The sequence below is a fragment of the Oncorhynchus keta genome, chromosome 10 (assembly GCF_023373465.1).
Source record: "Oncorhynchus keta strain PuntledgeMale-10-30-2019 chromosome 10, Oket_V2, whole genome shotgun sequence".
NCBI classification, from domain to species: Eukaryota; Metazoa; Chordata; class Actinopteri; order Salmoniformes; family Salmonidae; genus Oncorhynchus; species Oncorhynchus keta.
Genome location: NC_068430.1, coordinates 37,137,248 through 37,161,467, shown reverse-complemented (window position 1 = coordinate 37,161,467; position 24,220 = coordinate 37,137,248). Strand labels below are relative to the sequence as shown.

Genomic DNA, 24,220 nt, shown 5'->3' with positions numbered 1-24,220 from the left:
CCTCTCACCTCAGCACAAGCGTGCTCATATAAGACAGGTAAATTACCAATCTTGGGTTGGTAAGGGTTGGTAAGGGTTGGGTTGGCAAGGGTTGGCAAGGGTTGGTAAATAGCACAGCGCCGGCTTAACATGTTGAAATTGCCAACGAGCGTGCATTTTAACACACACTTACGTTAGGCAATACTCAACAACATGTTGTGTTCTCTCAAGCTCTTCCAGTCAAACTTAAAACAGAATCTTTCTCATCTGCAGCTGGGACATAGATTATGACCAAATACCAGAAATCAGGTTAAACTCTGAGATACTGTAGAATCCATTATTTGTAGAATATTATTTAAAAAACATTTTTACTAACTAAAATCTGGTGTTTATATTAAACAGTTTATTTTACTATTGGGATGCAAACTCATAATTGAATACATTTCAACTCTACCTCTAACATGGTACATATTTGTTTAAGCCCATAACCATGTGTGTGTGAGGTGTATACATTTGTTTCAAAGTGTATATGTTTAAGACTACCAAGTAACACTCTGTGTGACCATGATTTAGCCCACTGCAGTAAAAGGTTAAACAACAGTGCTGCAGAACTGACAGTCAATTCTCAGTTCAAAACAACAACATAGAGCCGTCTCAATCTATCGCTTTGTTTTCAATGCTCTCCGGCTGCTCATATAAGCCGCCCACATTGAATTACACTGCTTCCGCCATTACAAGCAGGAATTATTACAGTATTCATTTTCCCTGTCTATGACGAGCTTGGCCTTACCAGCATGTAGAGGTTCTCCCAGAAGTCTTGGGTCATGAGGCGGAAGAGAGTGAGGAAGGCCCAGCCGAAGCTGTCAAAGCTAGTGTACCCGTAGTTTGGGTTTCTCCCGGCCTTCATACACGTGTAGCCCTCAGGGCACCGCCTGGGAGGAAGGGAGGGAGAAGGGGAGTCATGATTTTCGTGGAGTCGTGAAGTAAATCTCCCATTGACATCGACGCATGATTTGCGTGAAAGTCTTAGTTATGTTCGAATTATTTTCTGTTGCTCCCTTTTATGGTGGCTATTTTAATCTACTGGAAGTTTTATTTTGCAGTAATAGATCATGAGACTCACCCTGAGTCCGAGCTGTTTCCACACAGTAGAGCATCCAGCTGCCCAGGAATGAAATAGAAATTCCCTGAAAAAGTTAAGGACATCTTTATCTTCATCTGACTCATACATTTAGATTGTTTCAGGCTCTTGTGGTTATGTGGAATGTGGGACTGTGTTTATTTACGATGTGCAGTGGACTCACCATCATTCATTTATACTGTATTCTGCATGTTCTTTTATCTAACCCAGACATGTACAGTGGGGCAAAAAAGTATTTAGTCAGCCACCAATTGTGCAAGTTCTCCCACTTAAAAAGATGAGAAAGGCCTGTAATTTTCATCATAGGTACACTTCAACTATGACAGACAAAATGAGAAAACAAATCCAGAAAATCACATTGTAGGATTTTTAATGAATTTATTTGCAAACTATGGTGGAAAATAAGTATTTGGTCACCGACAAACAAGCAAGATTTCTGGCTCTCACAAACCTGTAACTTCTTCTTTAAGAGGCTCCTCCTCCACTCGTTACCTGTATTAATGGCACCTGTTTGAACTTGTTATCAGTATAAAAGACACCTGTCCACAACCTCAAACAGTCACACTCCAAACTCCACTATGGCCAAGACCAAAGAGCTGTCAAAGGACACCGGAAACAAAATTGTAGACCTGCACCAGGCTGGGAAGACTGAATCTGCAATAGGTAAGCAGCTTGGTTTGAAGAAATCAACTGTGGGAGCAATTATTAGGAAATGGAAGACATACAAGACCACTGATAATCTCCCTCGATCTGGGGCTCCACGCAAGATCTCACACTGTGGGGTCAAAATGATCACAAGAACACAAAAATCCCAGAACCACACGGGGGAACCTAGTGGATGACCTGCAGAGAGCTGGGACCAAAGTAACAAAGCCTACCATCAGCAAGGGCATTGAAGATGAAATGTGGCTGGGTCTTTCAGCGTGACAATGATCCCAAACACACCGCCCGGGCAACGAAGGAGTGGCTTCGTAAGAAGCATTTCAAGGTCCTGGAGTGGCCTAGCCAGCCTCCAGATCTCAACCCCATACAAACTCTTTGGAGGGAGTTGAAAGTCTGTGTTGCCCAGCAACAGCCCCAAAACATCACTGCATGGAGGAATGGGCCAAAATACCAGCAACATTGTGTGAAAACCTTGTGAAGACTTACAGAAAAGGTTTGACCTCTGCCATTGCCAACAAAGGGTATATAACAAAGTATTGAGATACACTTTTGTTATTGACCAAATACTTATTTTCCACCATAATTTGCAAATAAATTCATTAAAAATCCTACAATGTTATTTTCTGGATTTTTTTCTTCTCATTTTGTCTGTCATAGTTGAAGTGTACCTATGTTGAAACTTACAGGCCTCTCTCATCTTTTAAGTGGGAGAACTTGCACAATTGGTGGCTGACTAAATAATTATTTGCCCCACTGTACAAACAAATGTCTTTCTGTCTAGTCGTAGACATATAGGGCCTTTAGAAAGTATTCATATCCCTTGTCTTATTCAACATTTTGTTGTTACAGCCTGAATTCAAAATTGATTAAATAATGTTTTTTTTGTCACCAATCTACACAAAATACCCCATAATGACAAAGTGAAAACATGTTTTAAGAAATGTTAGCAAATTTATTGAAAATAAAATACAGAAATATCTCATTTACATAAGTATATTTATTTTACTTTAGTTTATTTTGTAAATATTTTCTTAACTGCATTATTGGTTAAAGTCTTGTAAGGAAGCATTTCACAGTAAGGTGTATTCATCCTGTTGTATTCAGCGCATGTGACAAATAACATTTTATTAGACTTGATTTAGATTTTCAAACTGATTTATTCCAAAACTGTAACTAGGCCACTCAGGAACATTCAATGTTGTCTTTCAAGCAACTCCAGTGTATATTTGGCCTTGTTTTGGGTTATTCTTCTGCCGAAAGGTGAATTAGTCTCCCAGTGTCTGCTAGAAAGCAGACTGAACCAGGTCTTCCTCTAGGATTTTGCCTGTGCTTAGCTCAATTTCATTTATGTTTATTCTAAAAAACAACTCCCTAGTCCTTGCCAATGACAAGCATACCCATAACATGATGCAGCCCCTAACATATGTGTTGTGTTGGATTTGCCCCTAACATTACACTTTGTATTCAAGACAAAAAAAATGTATTTCTTTGCCACATTTTTAGCAGTTTTACTTTAGTTCCTTATTGCAAACAGGATGCATGTTTTGGAATATTTTTATTCTGCACAGTCTTCCTTCTTTTCACTCTTTCATTTAGGTTAGTATTGTGGAGTAAATACAATATTGTTGAGCCATCCTCAGTTTTCTCCTATCACAGCCATTAACCATTTTAAAGACACCATTGACCTCATTGTGAAATTCCTGAGTGGTTTTCATCCTCTCTGGCAACTGAGTTAGGAAGGACGCCTGTATTGTTGTAGTGACTGTGTGTATTGATACACCACGGTCAAAGGGATATTCAATGTCTGCTTTTTTACCCATTAACCACTAGATGCCCTTCTTTGTGAGGCTTTGGAAAACCTCCCTGGTCTTTGTGGTTGAATCTGTGTTTCAAATTCACTGCTCGACTGAGGGACCTTACAGATAATTGTATGTGTGGGGTACAGAGATGAGGTAGTGTCACGACTTCCACCGAAGTCGGCTCCTCTCCTTGTTCGGGCAGTGTTTGGCAGATCGACGTCACTGGCTTTCTAGCCATCGCCGCTCCATTTCTCATATATCCATTTGTTTTGTCTTGTTCCATTACACACCTGGTTTTCATTCTATAATTACTGCATGTATTTAGTCCTCTGTTCCCCACCATGTCTTTGTGTGTAATTGTTTATTGGTATGTGGATTTTGTCAGGCACTTTACTTTTGCTATGTTCTGTATTTTTGACACATTATTGTTCTTATTTGCTGTCATTTTTGGACCGGAATTAAAGTGCGCCTGTTTATTACACTCCGCTCTCTTGCACCTCCCATACACACCCCTGACAGGTAGTCACTCAAAAATCATGTGAAACACTATTATTGAACACAGAGTGAGTCCATGCAACTTATTATGTGACTTGTTAAGCACATCTTTACTCCTGAACATATTTACATAACAAATGGATTGAATACTTATTGACTCAAGAAATTTCAGCTTTTAATTTGTAATTCTTTTTTTTTTATTCTAAAAACATAATTCCAGTTTGACAGTGTGGGATATTATTGTGTGTAGGCCATTGACACAAATCTCAATTTAATCCATTATAAATTCAGGATGTAACACAACAAAATGTGAAGAAAAAATGTCAAGGGGTGTGAATACTTTCTGAAGGAACTGCCCTACCAACCCGGTGCTGTGTAGGCCTACAGTGGCAGTTCAGGAGGAGAGTCAAAGAATTCTACAGAATTTTTTTTTTCATTTTTGATTAGGCTTAGTCTGAAAAATGCAATGTCTTGGGCGCGGAATAGCTTATGTTCTGTTCAGTTTGAGAAGGAGGGCGCGAAGATGAGAAGGTGGACCGGAGGTCAACTTTAATAGCTGGCTACTATTATAATTAATTTGAATAAACACAATATGTTCCTTGCCCATGATGTATTCATCAGAGTTAATGACCTCACAATGAGCTAGATTCGAGTAACTTACATTGTGGTGCTGAAACTTGAAGCAGCATTAGCGACACAATCAATCAGAAATGGACACCTCATGGTACTGAAAGTAGGCAAATTAAAGTAGGCATCATTCATTTCAACCTCTTCATTTTAATTTGACTTTACTAACAACAAGAAGGCTTTTTGTTAGAGTCTAGTTCTTCCTATTTATAAAATAAGAAGTAGCCTACCAGTTTGACAAATGAAATTAGGCTATAGGCTGCTATACAGTGCATTCGGAAAGTATTCACACCCCTTAACTTTTTCCACATTTTGTTATGTTACAGCCTTGTTCTAAACTGGATTTGTTTTACAAGCCCTTAACCAACAACGCAGTTTCAAGAAAATCCCCCCCAAAATAAGTGATAAGAATAACAAATAATTAAAGAGCAGCAGTAAATAACAATAGCGGGGCTATATACAGGGGGTACTGGTACAGAGTAAAAGTGGCAATGTGCGGGGGGCACCGGTGTTGAGGTAATTCAGGTTTTTATGAACATGTAGGTAGAGTTATTTAAGTGACTATGTATGGATGATGACAGAGAGTAGCAGCAGCGTAGAAGAGGGTGGGGGTTTGGTGGGGGGGCTGTGCAAAAAGTCTGGGTAGCCATTTGATTCGATGTTCAGGAGTCTTATGGCTTGGGGGTAGAAGCTGTTTGGAAGCCTCTTGGACCTAGACTTGGCACTCCGGTACCGCTTGCCATGTGGTAGCAGAGAGAACAGTCTATGACTAGGGTGGCTGGGGTCTTTGAGCATTTTTAGGGACTTCCTCTGGAACCGCCCGGTATAGAAGGTTCTGGATGGCAGGAAGCTTGGCCCCTGTGATGTACTATGCCGTACGCACTACCGTCTGTAGTGCCTTGCAGTCGGAAGCCGAGCAGTTGCCATACCAGGCAGTGATGCAACCCGTCTGGATGCCTTGTTGGTTCAGCTGTAAAACCTTTTGAGGATCTGAGGACCCATGTCAAATCTTTTCAGTCCCCTGAAGTGGAATAGGTTGTCGTGCCCTCTTCACGACTGTCTTGGTATGCTTGGACCATGTTAGTTTGTTGGTGATGTGGGCGCCAAGTAACTTGAAGCTCTCAACCTGCTGCACTACAGCCCTGTCGATGAGAATGGGGAAGTCCTCCTTTTCCTGTACTCCACAATCATCTCCTTTGTCTTGATCACGTTGAGGGGGAGGTTGTTGTCCTTGCACCACACGGTCAGGTCTCTGACCTCCTCCCTATAGGCTGTCTCATAATTTTCGGAAATCAGGCCTACCACTGTTGTGTCATCAGCAAACTTAATGATGGCGTTGGAGTCATGCCTGGCCGTGCAGTCATGAGTGAACAGGGAGTACAGGAGGGGACTAAGCACACACCCCTGAGGGGCCCCTGTGTTGAGGACCAGCTTGGCGTGTTGTTACCCTTACCACCTGGGTGCGGCCCGTCAGGAAGTCCAGGATCCAGTTGCAGAGGGAGGTGTTAAGTCCCAGGCTCCTTAGCTTAGTGATGAACATTGAGGGCACTAGGGTGTTGAACGTTGAGCTATAGTCAATGAATAGCATTCTCACATAGGTGTTCTTTTTGTCCAGATAGGAAAGGGAAGAGTGGAGTGCAATAGAGATTGCATCATCTGTGGATCTTTTGGTGCAGTGTGCAAATTGGAATGGGTCTAGGGTTCCTGGGATAATGACCAGCCTTTCAAAGCATTTTGTGGCTACAGATGTGAGTGCTACCAGTCGGTAGTCATTTAAGTAGGTTACCTTAGTGTTCTTGGGCACAGGGACTATGGTGGTCTGCTTGAAACATGTTGGTATTACAGACTCAGACAGGGAAAGGTTGAAAATGTCAGTGAAGCCACTTGCCAGTTGGTCAGCGCATGCTCAAAGTACTCGTCCTGGTAATCTGTCTGGCCCAGCAGCCTTGTGAATGTTGACCTGTTTAAAGGTCTTACATCCGCTGCAGAGAGCGTGATCACACAGTCATCTGGAACAGCTGATGCTCTCATGTATGTTTCAGTGTTACTTGCATCGACGCGAGAATAGAAGTTATTTAGCTCGTCTGGTAGGCTCGTGTCACTGGGCAGCTCTCGGCTGTGCTTCCCTTTGTAGTCTGTAATAGTTTGCAAGCCGTGCCACATCCGACGAGTGTTGGAACCGGTGTGGTACGATTCGATCTTAGTCCTGTATTGACGCTCTGTTTGTTTGATGGTTCGTCGCAGGGCATAGCAGGATTTCTTATAAGCTTCCGGGTTAGAGTCCCACTCCCTGAAAGTGGCAGCTCTACCCTGTAGCTCAGTGCGAATGTTGCCTGTAATCCATGGCTTCTGGTTTGGGTATGTACGTACAGTCACTGAGGGGACAACATCATCGATGAACTTATTGATGAAGCCAGTGATTGATGTGGTGTACTCCTCAATGGCATTGGAAGAATCCCGGAACATATTCCAGTCTATGATAGCAAAACAGTCCTGCAGTTTAGCATCTTCTTCATCTGACCACTTTTTTATAGACCAAGTCACTGGTGCTTCCTGCTTTAATTTTTGCTTGTAGGCAGGAATCAGGAGGATAGAGTTATGGTCAGATTTGCCAAATGGAGGGTGAGGGAGAGCTTTGTACGTGTCTCTGTGTGTGGCGTAAAGGTGGTCTAGAATTGTTTTCTCCCTCTGGTTGCATATTTAACATGCTGATAGAAATGAGGTAAAACTGATTTAAGTTTCCCTGCATTAAGGTCGCCGGCCACTAGAAGCGCCGCCACTGGATGAGCGTTTTCCTGTTTGCTTATGGCGGAATACAGCTCACAGATGAAAACTCTCTCGGTAGATGTGTGGTCTACTGCTTATCATGAAATACTCTACCTCAGGCTAGCAAAACCCAGAGACTTCCTTAGATATCGTGCACCAGCTATTGTTTACAAAAATGCATAGACCCCCGTCCTGTGTCTTATCAGAGGCTGCTGTTCTGTCCTGCCGATAGAGTGTATAACCCGCCAGCTGTATGTTCTTAATGTCGTCGTTCAGCCACAACTCGGTGAAACATAAGATATTACAGTTTTTAATGTCCCGTTGGTAGTATATACCTGCTTTTAGTTCGTCCCATTTATTTTCCAGCGATTGAATGTTAGCTAGCAGAACAGAAGGCAAGGGCAGATTAGCCACTCGTCACCTGATCCTCACAAGGCATCCTGATCTGTTTCCGTGAAACCTACGTTTCCTTTTCCAGCAAATCACGGGGATCTGGGCCTGGTCGGGTGTCCATAGTTTATCCCTTGCGTCCGACTCATTGAATAAGAACTCCTCGTCCAATTTGAGGTGAGTAATCCCAGGTCTGACGTCCAGAAGCTCTTTTCGGCCATAAGAGATGGTAGCAGGAACATTATGTACAAAACAAGTTACGAACAAAGCAAAAAAAACGAATCCAAATAAATGGTTGGATAAGAGCCGATAAGACGGCAGCTCTACACTCCGGCTGCATCTTTTCCAAATTCTGGGGAATTTGAAAAGGTTGTGGCTGTTTTTACTTTATAACTGTTTGATTCCTGTGTATATTTACTAATTTACAGCAGTAGTCTGAAAGCGTGTAAAAAAATATATATATTGATTGCTATTAAATAGCATTTCCAGTTTGAACAGGAACACCCGGTATAACCGGAAGGGGCTTGCAATTTTCCGCAGTGTAGGTTTACTTGAATTACTTACCTGGCCAGAGTATTTTTTATGCCCAAGGTACTCGACTTTAATAAATGAACCAATATTATAATTTGAGTGGATAAAAAAAGTGTTTCAGGTGATGCAATTTGTGTCGTGAAATTATATTTTTTCCTGATTTAATTTAGGTGAATACAAGAAAACCCAAAGATCTAAGTTGTTTGAGGTTATTTCAAAACAATGTGCATTTAAGGAGTTTATGAGAAGTTTCCATTCTATCACTGACTTTTTCATGAGTCCTTTGTAATGGTTCACTACAATGGGGTCGGCAAGTCTCTATTTAACCTTGGATTTGGCTCAAGTACTTGGACAGTAACCTGCTCTGCCTCCCATTGCAGGACCAAGTGTGCAGCAGCTCAGCAGCTCTAGCAACCAACCCCTTTTCCTTGGATAGCGGACAGACCAGATATATACAGTTGAGATGTTTTGGCACTGGCCTACACAAAATACCTCATAATGTCAAAGTGGAAATATGTTTTTAGAAATGTTTATAAATGAATCAAAAATGAAAAGCTGAAATATCTTGAGTCAATAAGTGTTCAGCCCTTTTGTTATGGCAAGCCTAAATAAGTTCAGGAGTAAAAAATGTGCTTAACTAGTCACATAATGAGCTGCATTTTGAATGACTACCTCATCTCTGTACCCCACACATACAATAATCTGTAAGGTCCCTCAGTCAAGCAGTGAATTTGAAACACAGATTTAACCAAAAAGACCAGGGAGGTTATCCAATGCCTCACAAAGAAGGACACCTATTAGTAGATCGGTAAAAGTAAAAAATAAAGCTGACATGAAATATTCCTTTGAGCATGGTGATGTTATTAATTACACTTTGGATGGTGTATCAATACACCGAGTCAATACAAAGATACAAGCGTTCTTCTTAAATTGCCGAAAGGTAAAGGAAGCCAGGTCAATGGTGACTTTAAAACAGTTACAGAGCTTAATGGCTATGATAGCAGAAAACTGAGGATGGATCAACAACACTGTAGTTACTTCACAATACTAACCTAATTGACAGAGTGAAAAGAAGGAATCCTGTACAGAATAACATGCATCCTGTTTGCAACAAGACACAAAAAAATGTGGCAAACCAATTCACTTTTTGCCCTGAGTACAAAGTGTTATGTTTGGGGAAAATCCAATATAACACATTACTGAGTACCACGCTCCAAATGTAAAACATATTGGTGGCTGCATCATGTTATGGTATGCTTGTAATCATTAAGCACTGGGGAATTTTATAGGATAAAAAATAAATGGAATGGAGTTAAGCATAGGCAAAATCCTAGAGGAAAACCCAGTTCAGTCTTCTTTTGCCCAGACACTGGGAGAGGAATTCGCCTTTCAGCAGGACAATAACCTAAAACCCAAGGCCAAATCTACACTGGAGTTGCTTACCAAGAATACAGTGAATGTTCCTGCATCGCCGAGTTACAGTTTTGACTTAAATCTGCTTGAAATTCTATGGCAAGACTTGAAAATGGTTGTCCGGCAATGATCAACAACCAATTTGACAGCGCTTGAAGAGTTTTTAAAAATAATAATGGGCTAATATTGTACAATCCAGGTGTGCAAAGCTCTTAGAGACTTACCCAGAAAGACTCACATCTGTAATCACTGCCAAAGTTGTTTCTAACATGTATTGACTCAAGGGTGTGAATACTTATATAAATGAGATATTTCTGTATTTCATTTTCAATACATTTGCAAAAATGTCTTCAAACATGTTTTCACTTTGAATCCATTTGAATTCTGGCTGTAATACAACAAAATGTGGAATAAGTTAAGGGGTATGAATATTTTTTAAAGGCACTGTAGCTGTTCAAATGCTCCTGAATAGAATATCTGGGTGGTCAGATTTATCCTTTGTCCTTTTGAGACAGATGAGTGACATCATTTCGCCAGTGCCTTGCTCTTCCACAGGGGGCTTACTACACTGTAAAGGCGAGGGAGTGAATTTGACAGTAACTTACAGGCAGCTCAGTGGCAAGTACATTTCTGTATTTCATATTGCAGTACAGCTACTGTAATCGAAGTACAGTATGTAAGCAAGCACTATGTAATGACACACAGTACAATACCGTAGAATTGACTGTATAATACTGTGAAAAAGTAAATGCTACCATAATCATAATGAGTGAATGAATGAAATTCATTGAGGGGAGGGGTTTATATTTCACAGTATTTTACTGTAATTACACGGAATTGGTGCAAGCAGGTTGGCTGCTAGGTAATGCGTTTACATATTACAGCATAGGGGAGAGTGGGGTAAGCTGAGCCATTTCTTACATTCAGAGTCACTATGTCAAGGGAAATATATTTTCTTTCTAACAAAGATATCTACATATATTTCAGGATGTTGTGTGTCCCTGGAAATAATCAGAATTCATGTAAACATAACAGTTTTGAAAACATAGCTTGTACAAAAAAAAGTGGTCTCTTGGCACAACTTACCCCGGATATGGGGTAAGTCGCGTAAAAGGACAGGGTAAGTTGAGCCGCCTTGGGGTACGTGGGTGATGGAGTCCTGTGACAGTGGGTCATAGTGCTGGTAGGTCAAAGTTTGATTTGTGGAATGGGTTTTGGTATATTGTTTATCTTAAATGTATGCCTACATTCAGATATAGATCTCTCAGTTCAATATCACTTACCCTTCCATTTCTTGACCAGTTGTCTGGGACAGGGACGTTGTTTCGATGTGCCAATTCGTAGAAACGTTCTCTGCATTTGAGGCTACTAAGCCCATGAAACTGGTCTGCGAAATTCTTGATATATTTAGGAAGCTCAGACTCCATGTCATCAGATAAGACCTCGTGTTCCTCTGCTACTCTCTCATAGCCTCTCTTTCGCACAGATACATGTTCTTTTTTCTTTTTTTGTCAATGTACCTCTTCAGTGTCATCCAGTCTATTTATTCATCCCTTAGTGCTGCTCAAATGGACTTTATCCCTTCTCTCACGTCGTTGGCTGCTCTCTGAAGAACCTCAAAGGGGGCTGGACCCCTGCTTATTTTACATTTCTATATACACAGGGCATGATGATGTCTGCTCTGTAACAATACAAATGTTGAGTTCATATGCATGCCATATTGCAAAACTACTATGCATATTATGCATAAAACAGACCAAATATAATCATAATTTGTATGGTATAGTGGCCATTGGCTCAACTGGCCCCAAGACAAACATTTTGACTACATTAGCCCACACAGCTACAAGGATGCACTTTCATACTAGGTTTAGGAACTTATATTGTAGCTTAAAGAGAACCCAACTGATGTATGAAACAATCTAAAACAATCTACTTTGCTTTAGATTCAAGCATCATGAAACCTATAACACAATCAATTATTTTAACTTTGTTCAAATACATTTTTTGGACCTAACTTGCTTACCACTTTTTCTATGTGGTTTCTTCCTCCACAGACTCCATCAAATGATATACCTCTTCCTAAATATTCGGCCGAATGATTAATTCTGTGTATGGTTTCCTAGAAACAAGGGGTGGCACAACTAAAACGTTTGCTCAACTTACACCGCTCTCCCCTATCAATGAATATTTGGTGTTTTATATCACTTGCACTTATAGAGAGGCCTGAACAAAGGCTTCCAAACTGGCAGCAACTACAGAGCAAAACAGACCAAAAGAACATAGCAAAATGCTCAACCTGTACAGGTTTAAGACTTGTTGCCACTTCAATCTGTCCCCTATACATGGAGCATTCTAACCACGCAATATAGCCTCTTACAAGGCACTCCTCAAAATATGTTAATGAGACAGATACAACAATACCATGCACCCACTAGCGGTGCTCCAAAAATTCAGTGCGTTACTGTATTCTGTGGGGTGGAATTACAGTACCATTTGAAATACAGCAATTCTTTCCCACCACCCACAACATTTTCCCACAATGCACCAAAATTTACAGTATGCTGCAGTAAAACGTTTCACAGTATTTTAATGTTGATAATACCCCAAATTAACGTATAAATTACAGTTTTCCATTACATTGTAGGGTGGATGGCCCCCACTCTCTCGGCATTCCAGTTGGGTCACTAAGGATGAGGGACTTTTCACTATGAGACAAAATAGCCCATGATCCCATCGCCCCCCTTTAATCTGAGACAAAGGGCTCTCCGTCATTGGAGTAGACCCATCACCTCTCGCCCCAGACACTACGCCGGTACGTATAGGGAGAGTAATGGGGAGATATTCACCACCCAGGGTGGAGGGCAGTCCAGGAGGACTGAACGGTACCGGATTGACCTCCAGGGTTCCGGCATGCTCATATGAATACCATTCTCTGCCTTTTCTGCAGCGTTGTCACATCCTTTTCAGGACGGATGGCATGACTGCACTGGCGTGTATCAACTGGCTCACCAGAAGCGATAGCCAAGGAAGCGCTGGTTAGCGGAGTTAATGCTACTCTTTTACGACCAGCCCTAGCAGCTCCCGTTAAGCAGAGGTCTACTGACCCAAGAGAACAGAGAGACCATACAGAGTGCCAGGGCCCTTTCCACACGCTCACTGTATAATGAAGTGGCATGTGATATGTCGTTTTATGAAGGGTGCACGTCGCTTACGCCCAGTGCCAAATCCTTTCGTCCCATTTTGGGTCATGTGCTTGAGGCTACTTCGGAGCAGCCATTTGAGCTACTGGAATGCATTGAGCTCTCTCTTTCAAACCACTTTACCATAGCCTTTATGTCCACAAAGTGAGTGAGTGAGCTGTTTGCACTGTCAGTCCACCACTCGTGCCTGGAATTTGCCACAGGGTTATCCATGGTTACCTTACAGCCTAACCCCACCTTTGTGCCTAAAGTCAGCAATGCGTGTAATAGCCTCACTTTGGAGCTTTTTTATTTTTCTTCCACAGAAGAAGAGCGTCTCAATTATTTATGTCCATTACGCGATTTACGCATTGACATGATGAGAGCTTTACGGAGGAGCAACCAGCTCTTTGTCTCCTGGGCACCTCTCCACACGGGTAGGCCCCTCTCTCGTCAACGGCTATTCCATTGGATAATGGAGGCTGTCATATTAGCCTAAGGGCCCATTCCACCAGAGGCATGGCTACATCATGGGCATTGTTCAAAGGCATCTCTGTACAAGAGATTTGTGATGCTGTATATTGTGCTACCCCTTATTCATAGGTTGCACATCTGTCACTCGGTCGCGTCCTGCCATTGTTATGAACGTTCTCAAACCGCCCTCTACCGGCAGTGCAATAGTGGTGCCCTAAAGTCATGATAAGCCCAGTCATTCTGGACCGGAGGCTAATGACTGTTTAGTCTAAATTACACTATAGGTCCTGGAAATACGATGACATTACTAAAGTAGTCAAATATTTAGTAGGAAACAACTTTGCCAGCATTATCATGTCATCAAATTTACTTTAGACAGATGGCAATGTTGTCATTAGCTATCAAAGTTAATAATAAATAGCTAGCAATGCTAATGTTAGCAAGAGAAAAGGTTTTTCTACTATTTCTTGCCTCCTTTTGAATGCACTTTTGCTGAAATCTTCATCAGCGCTCGTTGACGATGCATTGAGTAGAATGCTCAGTTGGTCATCAGTCCAAAACTAAAGTTTCAAACCATATTGAATAGGTGAATACCTTTATGAGGTGTTACTGACTGGAGATCACTGCGCCTTCCTGGCACATACGTTCCTCAGTGTCGGAGCCTCTGAGGGGTGATACTTTCGGGACAGTTTTGGCTTCGGAGAGCATATCTGTGATACCGGTAGTGGGCTATATCCCATTGTGAGCTACCAAAACGAATATTTCAAAGAGAACGTAAAGGGATACTTCAAGTTTTTGGCAATGAAACCCTTGATCTACTACCCCAGCGTCAGATAATCTTGCGGATATCATTTTTATTTTATCTGTGTCCAGTATGAAGGAAGATAGAGGTATTTTCGTAAGCCAATGCTAACTAGTGTTAACGCAATGACTGGAAGTCATAGACTAACACTAATTATTAATTGTGCTAAAGCTAGTTAGAAACTTCCTTCAAACTACACGCAGAGACATAAAAATGGTATCATCTTGTTCATCTGACTGGGGAAGTAGATAAAGGGCTTCATTGACAAAATCCCAAAGTGTCCCTTTGAGGTTACTGTTGTAACCCGGGTTGTCTGATAGTAGAGTGAGATTCTCTGGTAGGCACGGCCTACCTGGTACCCCTAACTCAAACTCAGCTCAAAATGTTATAAGTCGAAACGGTCTTCTGTCTCAGTGTCACACATCTTTTGGCCATGTGTCGGACTCACTCTCGCTCATGATGTATTCGTTCCAGTCGAAGCCCTTACTGCCATTGGCCAGGAAGTTCTCAGTGGAGTTGATTGGCCAGATGACACATTTCTGCCGCAGGTTGCCCATGAAGAGCTGTAGTCCAATCAAGGCGAAGACACTGAGACAGAAGACCGTGAGGATCATAACGTCTGACAATTTCTTCACCGATTGAACTAGAGCACCGACGATGGTCTTGAGTCCTGGGGGGAGGAACCGGACATAAGCATTCACACACACACACATACGTGCACACAAACACACACACGTATGTATGTGTTTGTGTACACACATACATATAAAACACACAAGCACACATACATACACACAAACAAAGAGAAATGGGCATTGCTGGAAAGTACAAGCTTAGCTATGAATTATTTGTATAGAGTTTATATAGTAGTAATACAGTGGTAGTACAGTAGTCCATCTCATAAAAGTGCATTTGTTCAAGTTAACATCAAACCAAAACTATTGCTGCGTTTTGAATTACCAACATCTAAATTTGGACAGGTATAACAGAAGTATTCTAAACTGCAGGCGTATGTGTAATAATAATAATAATAATAATAATGCTTATGGTTGATATATTTTCCTCTATTTTCCATGAAGAAAGATGTATTCAAGTCAAAAACGTTGATACCTCAATGGTGATTGTGTTCCATATTGTTAGTTACTGTTAAGTCATATTGAACTAAATTATAGCGAGAATAGGATCCTTAATAACTACGTCAAACAATAGCACAATAATTAAAGACACATACAAAACAGCCAGAAGATGGTCAGATATTCAGGCACCTTAAACACCACAACATAGAAACACAACAACATTGAGACTGCCCCTACATGAGATTTCCATAAGACTGACACACTTCATTGACGATCAGAATACTCCTCAAATGTTCTAAATCAACAAAATTACACTGAGGCAGGCTACATCCAAATGATTCTAAAACCTAATGGGTGATGTAGTTGTGGAGGGATACCAATTTAAGAATTGTTTATGTTAATTTATGACATTATGTGAATAAATGTTTTATGTCATTTAGGTGCCCTTATGTTATTTTTCTGTTCAAGTCCGGGTTTCACAGGCAGTGTAGAACATCCTTGGAAACAGTAGGGACACTCTCATATCAAATATATGGAAACAACCACAAAATATCCACCAGATTGACCAAACACAGCAGCACAGCACAACGAAGAGAGAGCGTAGGACTGGGCTCAGTCAGAGGAGGAAGAAGTGAGAAGAGAAGAGAGGACAGGTGAGGGAGGCAAGGGTTAGGGGGACAAGGGTTAGGGGGGACAAGAAGAAATGACAGGTTGCATGCAGGTCATTTAAACGCCAAGGCTAAAGGAATTGACTCCATGTCATCATCACCTGTCTGTCTGGCAACCGGAATGGTGACTTAGCTTGGTTCCCATGGTTAGAATGGTTCCCATCCTAGGCACCCCCATCATGTCCCACTGGTGCTGTGTGGTGTGATCTCCACTGGGTGAGCCTTTTAGGCTGGGGCCCCTTTAGATCAGAGGCCTACACTGGAGACTGAGCCAACACTACTTACTGGACTAGATGTATTTTATGCACAAATTCACATTCACTTCCTGCCCCAGACACTTGTTCAACAACACTTTTGCACCATTAGAGTGTTCTGCAGTTGAAGTTACTACAAAATCTCAAAAGGCTAACAGCTACTGGGAACAAATAATGAGTCAGTGTGGTGTGTGTTACATAAAACCGAACTGCTTTACAATCCAACACTTCCAATGGTGCAATGTATAAACTGCCCCAGTGCCAATATCTCAACTCCCCCAGAGAAAGAGCCTTCAGTTGGATCTCCAATGTATTTGCATATCACTGTGTTTATGTCCTTTAATTCATGTCTCTGTTGTGTTTATGCCTTATTTTCCCAGGATAAACAGAAACGAGAAGTCCACATTCAGGATTCACTGCTATAGTCATATCTGAATGGAATTCAAAAGTAAAGAAGCCCCTTAAAAGCCAGAGTTGTAAGATTTTTTAAAAAAGCAGGTATCTTGAAAAGCTTCATGCAGCGTATAATGTGTTGTCAAACTAGGCTTGGCAGTCTTAAGAAAGGAAATGCTCTTCAGAGTGCTCCGTTATTGTCAGGGGACAATTGTTTTCATACAGAAACGTGATGTGTTTTAAGTCTGTGGCATAGATACATCAGTGTTTAAGATTGTGACAACAACTAAGGTAGAAATTTGAACCCAAACTAATCAAATGTCCTAAAAGTATGTATTCACCTGCAGTACCAGTTAAAAGTACCAGTCAAAAGTACCAGTCAAACGTTCCCTGTGGACAGTACCTGTCCAACAGAGAGTGATAATGTGTTCATAGCCAGCAAATGACTGAATATACAGTATCATTCAAAAGTTTGGACACACCTACTCATTCAAGGGTTTTTCTTTATTTGTACTATCTTCTACATTGTACATAGTGAAGACATCAAAACTATGAATTGACACATGGAATCATGCAGTAACCAAAAAAGTGTTTCAAATATATTTTAGATTTGAAATTCTTCAAAGTAGCCACCCTTTAACTTGATGACAGCTTGCACACTCTTGAAGAAACACAATCACCTTTTTTGGTTACTACATGTTTCCATATGTCTTATTTCATAGTTTTGATGTCTTCACTATGTACAATGTAGAAAATAGTACAAATAAAGAAAAACCCTTGAATGAGTAGGTGTGTCCAAACTTTTGAATGATACTGTGATACTGTATTCAGTTGGTGGCTATGAACACATTATCACTCTCTGTTGGACAGTGAATCGAACCTCTCTGAAGTCTGAAGAGATACTCATGCATGGTCTAAATAAGAAATGCTTACAAATACAATGTGTGAGTGTGAAACCCTTGTCTATCACTTTGACTTTGAGGTTAAGATGGCAATAATAATAACTATTCTTTAGTTTTTTTTAAATGTGAACAATATAATTTCTACTGTTCCTCATACTAAGACTCTGAGTTTTCCCTAACCAAGGGAGGGTTATCAACTAGGCCCTGAAGTTTTACCTGGGGGGAAAGTCGGGCTCCTACCCATACTATCTGGTGTCAATATACTGTATGAGGCTGTTAATGTCACTTTGAGGGAGACTACTATATTAAAATAATTATACGAAATTTGATGTGTATCCCACCCACTTATTTTAGGCTGTTTGTCTTTTAGTATGTCATATCAGGGCCACCTTTTCCACTTAACACCACAAGACCGCAAGTAGACTGCTAAGCCTAACAAAAATGTATTGCTACCATTTTTGATTGTTTGAAAAATAAAAAGTAAACAAAACAGGTATCATTTCTGATGCATCCTCTTTAAGAGTCTAAAGTAATAAGAAATGATGCGAATCCAATTCATGAGAAATCAAAATAAGCTCAGCCTTAGTATGTAAATGGGAGTCTCACCTGGAATGACTGAAATAGTTTTCAATGCTCGGAGAACCCTGAACGTTCTCAGCGCCGAGACATTCCCCAGGTCCACAAATTCTGTTACATATCTGTAACGGGGTAGGATCACACACAGAACAAAACACCATGACACAAAAAACAAACGGTAACACACACACAAACCCACTGATCAAAAGCGCGGACGGGCAAGTGCCTGACACCAGCACCCCACCAGAAGATGACCGGCAGGAGGAGTGGACACCACAGCGCACGCGAGAGAGAAGCACATATCCCTCCAGGAGAGAGGAGCGAATGTGGAAGAGGAAACGAAAGGAAACGGAAACAAAACCACACCTACAGTGCCTTCAGAAAGTATTCATACCCCTTAACTTATTTCACATTTTGTTGCGTTACAGCCTGAATAAAAAATGGACTGAACATTGTTATTCTTCACCCATCTACACACAATACCCCACAATGACAGTGAAAACATGTTTTTAGGAATCTCTAGCAAATTTATTGAAAATGAGATGCAAAAATATCTCATTTACATAAGTATTCACACCCCTGAGTCAATACATGTTATGGAATCGTCTTTGGCAGTGTTTACAACTGTGAGTCTTTCTGGGTAAGTCTCTAAGGGGCCGATCCCGACCAAACAATTAATGCCATTACTACGCACGCCTTTCCTATGCACTTATTAGTATTTGGTATGCAGACTTGCCTTATTCAATAGCATAATGCACTCTGCAGGTGTGTACCTTCCAAGCTCTGAATACATTTCATTCAACCATTGAAAACCCTCCGACTTGCTGGCCAACAGATTTTCTTGTGGAGTTTTCATTCAATGGGGTTTTCAGTACTTTTATCTTAAGCCATCCCTTTAAATACGGTTCACCTTTAATTCAAATTTGGTCGACAGACTACATAGAATACATAGTGAGAACGGGTTCAGAATATAGGGACCAATGAATGAAATCCATCTATATATATTTGTCTCCGTTTCAGCACCAACTGGTAGATATAAAAATAATTTTATATCGTTTTGTTTTTGGGAGAGCCTTTATGGACACGCATGGAAAGTTTTATGTTGATAACTAAAACATATAGTGGTTTTATTCATCCTGAAAGTTGTGATAATCAATCCATCACTATGAAAAAGGGGCCTCAATACATGTCATGTTGATGTGATTTTCAGTTGGCTTCCATATGGTTGGTTTCACACTCATCTTCATGGATCATAAAGAAAAATCATCTGAAATAATTGCTATGTGTATTTATAATCCCCTTCTCCAAACTGATAACTCATTTACCTAGCTCTTATCAATAAATCCTATCAAGTTGTAAATTATAATGCATGGAGAATGGTGGTATTTATATCAACAACAAATGGTAGGTTCGCTAGACCTTGTTCATGGTTTCGCACGTAAAGGTGTTGGAATTATTAGGGAAGTAAAGTCAAAGTCAGAATACTGCTTATCTGTAGACACGGTTGGGGTTTGTTTCCTTGTTCCTTGTCAATCATTGGCTCATTGGTGAAATTAGCATTATGACAATATCTTTAATTAAATCATTAAAAATCCTTTATTAATGCAATTGCAGACAGAAGTTGACAACAGGATCATAACGCATGTTTCCGAGTAGGTTCTGCAAAATATAAAAGGTCCCAATTTATTTTATTAAACCCGAAGTCCAGCCCTAGTGATGTCACTGCCTAAGTCATTACCTTCTCCTCCTTAGACCAAAACCATGCCTACTCAACACTAAAACTCTTGTTTATATAGCTATCTAAAAGCTTAGCAGTAAATGTCCAAGTTGATTTATAATGGAATGTCTGACTAATCTCTTATCTCTTACACTCCCCTGCAGAGTCCCCTACACATTTCTCAGACAGTTTCTTCGTAAGAGGCAGAGAGCCTAGAAAAGTACTGTAGAACAATATTAAACCTCATAATGTATATATATATATATATATATTGTTAATCTGTAGTCAAGGACCCTATAAATGTAAGGAGGGAGGGGACTTATAACCCCTCCCCTTCTATTAATACAACATAAGCATAATCAATTATTATAATACATCAAATATTTGGTACAGCCCCTATCATGACCCCTAGGTGAACCCCTTTAAACACACCTCCGCCACACTTTCATTTATTCAAGCTCCACCTAAAACTAATAATGGGTGAATAGCATACTATTCTCGTGCTTAAGTTCAAGGTCAGAATATGCATAGAGAGAAAAGCGCATAAAAAGGGAATTACATTCAATTTGCGGCACTTAACTTGGGTCAGAATATGGGCCTATGAGCTTTGCACACCTGGATTGTACAATATTTGCGCATTATTCTTTTTAAAATTCTTCAAGCTCTGTCAAGTTGTTATTGATCATTGCCAGACAGCCATTTCCGAGTCTTGCCATACATTTTCAAGCCGATTTAAGTCAAAACTGTAACTCGGCCACTCAGGAACATTCAATGTTGTCTTTTTAAGCTACCCCAGTGCATATTTAGCCTTGTGCCTTAGGTTATTGTCCTGTTGAAAGGTGAATTTGTCGTCCCGTGTCTGTTGGAAAGCACACTGAACAAGGTTTCCGTCTAGGATTGTGTGTGTGCTTAGCTCTATTCTGTTGATTATTATCCCCCCAGAAAAACTCCCTAATCCTTGTCAATGACAAGCATGCACATAACATGATGCAGCCACCACCATTCTTGAAAATATGAAGAGTGGTACTCAGTGATGTGTTGGATTTGCTTTTAGGTTCATACTTTTTTTTGCAGTTTTACTTTAGTGCCTTATTGCAAACAGGGGTTGTACTGTGGAGTAACTACAATGTTATTGATCCATCCTCAGTTTATCCTATCACAGCTACTCTGTAACTGTTTTAAAGTCAGCATTGGCCTCATGGTGAAATCCCTGAGCAGTTTCCTTCCTCTCCGGCAATTGAGTTAGGAAGGACACCTGTATCTTTGTAGTGACTGTGTGTATTGATACACCATCCATAAGTGTAATTAATAACTTCACCATGCTCAAAGGAATATTCAATGTCTACTTTTTTTTAACACATCTACCAATAGGTCTTCTTCTTTGTGAGGCATTGGAAAACCTGCCTGGTCTTTATGGTTGAATCTGTGTTTGAAATTTACTGTTCGACTGAGGGACCTTATAGATAATTGTATGTGCAGAGATGAGGTAGTCATTCAAAAATCATGTTTAACACTATTATTGCAGAGTGATTCCATGCAAATTATTATGTGACTTGTTGAGCAAATTCTTACTCCTGAACTTATTTAGGCTCCTTGCCATAACAAAGTGGTTGAATATTATTGACTCATGACATTTCAGCTTTCATTTGTAATTCATTTTTTAAAAAATTCTAAAAACATAATTGCACTTTGACGTTATGGGGTATTGTGTGTAGGCCAGTGACACAAATCTCAATTTAATCCATTTTAAATTTAGGCTGTAATACGACAAAATGTGGAAAAAGTTAAGGGGTGTGAATAATTTCTGAAGGCACTATAACACTCCCCTGCCCGCACACACACACATGCATAGTCTTACCTGGGATAACAGAAATTGTTTTCACAACCCTGAACGTACGCAGAGCTGACAAATTGCCTAGGTTTACAAACTGTGTTATACACCTGCAGAGTGGTTCAGATCACAGTTACTCAACAGCCATTACAGAATGAGAGACAGAAGGCAGAGTTGGGGTCAATGCCATTTCAATTCAGTCAATTCAATAAGTAAACTGAAATTGCAATTGCATTTTTTTTTCTCGTTGAAAAGAACTGAGAAAAAATGGAATTGAAAGTACAGTTTACTTCCTGAATTGACTGAATTGAAACAGAATTGATCCCAACCTTATAATAAAAAAAATACAAAAATGAAATAAAGCAAAAGAAAGGAAGATAGATTAAATTAAATAAAGCAATACATACATACAATACTCTCTACCTCCATATCCCTATTTGACCCTTACAATAACTAATACTAGTAACAACACAATACTCAGATGTTAACATGCAGGAAAGTCTGATATTGGAGGGACTCACAATAAGATGGAGAAGACATAAGAGATGGGAGAATATTAAATCAAATATGGCCCAAAACGTTTCACAATATTACACATGTAAATCAGAGAAAATGTATTGTTGCGGCAGGGCAATCATGCATTGCCAAACTCTAACCATTTCAATATTTGCATAACTTTCAATCATCAAAATCTCCCTTTTACCAAATTCTCAGACACTGCTATCCCTGTTCATTGAAATCATGTTCTTCGGTAGGATATTTTCCCACCAACATTTTTTATTCTCACTTTGAGTTCTGTGTGTGGCTTTAAGCAACGTGTTGTTTTTAAAGAGAGAAACAATGGAGTAATCATACATCATCATACATTTGACACATCGGTATAAGCTCTGCATCATTTCAATGAGCTATGTCACTCTCTAGAATTGAATTAGTGAGCCACAACGTTTAGGTGGCTTCTCTTTGAACAAACCCAAACATGTTTATGTGCCACTCACATTAAAACGCAACATTACAAATATACCTGTTCTTACATATACTGTATGTTCAATTGATTGATTGACTCAGTTGAATTGATTATATGATGTTGAATTAGTACTTGGAGACGCTTCTACATCTTGGATTATTTAGCATGTTTTGAAATATTCCCTGATATGGAATGTCCTGCCTGGCCCAACCTTGTCGCTCTGGTAGAGTTGGCGGTATATAGAGAGAGATGGAGGTGTAGAGAGAGACGAAGGTGCAGAGAGAGATGGAACTTTAGAGAGAGGTGGAGGTGTAGAGAGAGGGATACGGGGAGGAGGTGGACTACTTACGCCATAGAGATTACCATGAAGTCCAGCCAGTTCCATGGATCTCGTAGAAAAGTGAACCCGTCTATACAAAAGCCTCGCGCCACAATCTTGGTAAGCGATTCGAAGGTGTAGATACCTGTGAAGGTGTACCTAGAGCAAAATAAGGCGAGAGACAGTGAAAGGGCGAGATATGTGAATAAATGCATACTAGTTTATAAATGTTTTACAAACAGTTTATGAATGTACATCGGGAGTTATAAATAAATACTTACTCTACTATCTTGTTCCATTCTGGAGGATCACTAAACGTCATGAAAACACAGTTGGTCAAAATGGTGCTCATGATGATCATACTGAATACCGTGAGAGGGAAGAGAGTTAAGAAAAGATTGACCATATACACCCCACCACCCATCAACATACTGTAGCAACATGGCTGAATATACTGTGAGACGTTACATATATTCCTTCGATGAAAGGACAAAGAGAAGGAAGATGTTCCAGAATGATGTGGGACACAAGATCTAGATCAACGCACAAGTATGATTTGGCCTGTATCACTTATTTTCTGTTTCTTCAAACAATCAAAAGAAAACATCACAATCGCGAGCTCCTTCAACCTTAAGATTGTGCACAATGCATATACTTATTCTGTGCTTTGTGATTTACGCAAGATAAACAACAAAATCATAATCTCAAAGCAAGACAATGCACCACTTGAAAGGATATGAGTGTATCAAAATCTTAATTGCTATTCGCCTAAAGAGACTAAAAGGGCTGATGACGTACAAGGAGTCCGTGGCGTGGAAGCGGAAGATTGTTTTCCCTTTGTTTAGGACTATAAACGTCTGTGGAGAGAGAGAGAGAGAGAGAGAGAGAGAGAGTTGCATTAACAAGAGCAATACAAGTCATGACACATACAGGACATGTATAAAAGACTGTCACTGTGGGCCCCATGCTGAGACAACAGAAATGGAAAGTCATGACTATGGTATACCAAGCTGACTGTTCATTGGCTGATCTGATTCCTGAGCTCCTCTCTGAATCTTAGGGCACACAGAGTGGCTCCACCTATTTTATGGAACTTGCTACTTCAGTTTGCCATGTCCTTTCACTGCAAGAATAATTATTTTGTATTACGACTTTAAAAGTTTAAACCCACTTTAATCTGGCACCATTAGGACTGCTCTGTGCATTTCCTCCCAAAAGCAATCAACAAGAGGGTACACCTGATATCGAGATATGAGAT

General features: G+C 40.3%; 1 protein-coding gene across 2 annotated transcripts in view; it reads right to left on the bottom strand.

Moving 5' to 3' along the window:
* Positions 1–24,220, bottom strand: part of LOC118388634 (sodium channel protein type 8 subunit alpha-like) — a 107,041-nt gene that overhangs the window by 61,934 nt on the left and 20,887 nt on the right. The window contains exons 3-9 of one of the 2 annotated variants that reach the window (XM_052526952.1): positions 23,689–23,819; positions 23,244–23,324; positions 22,993–23,121; positions 18,162–18,253; positions 14,711–14,932; positions 1,103–1,166; positions 770–911 (exon numbers count right to left, since the gene is read on the bottom strand). In XM_052526952.1, the coding sequence (XP_052382912.1) occupies positions 770–911; positions 1,103–1,166; positions 14,711–14,932; positions 18,162–18,253; positions 22,993–23,121; positions 23,244–23,324; positions 23,689–23,819 (861 nt within the window). Of the gene's footprint in view, positions 1–769; positions 912–1,102; positions 1,167–14,710; positions 14,933–18,161; positions 18,254–22,992; positions 23,122–23,243; positions 23,329–23,688; positions 23,820–24,220 lie in introns of those variants that run through there. The other variant, XM_035777893.2, reaches the window with a different exon arrangement.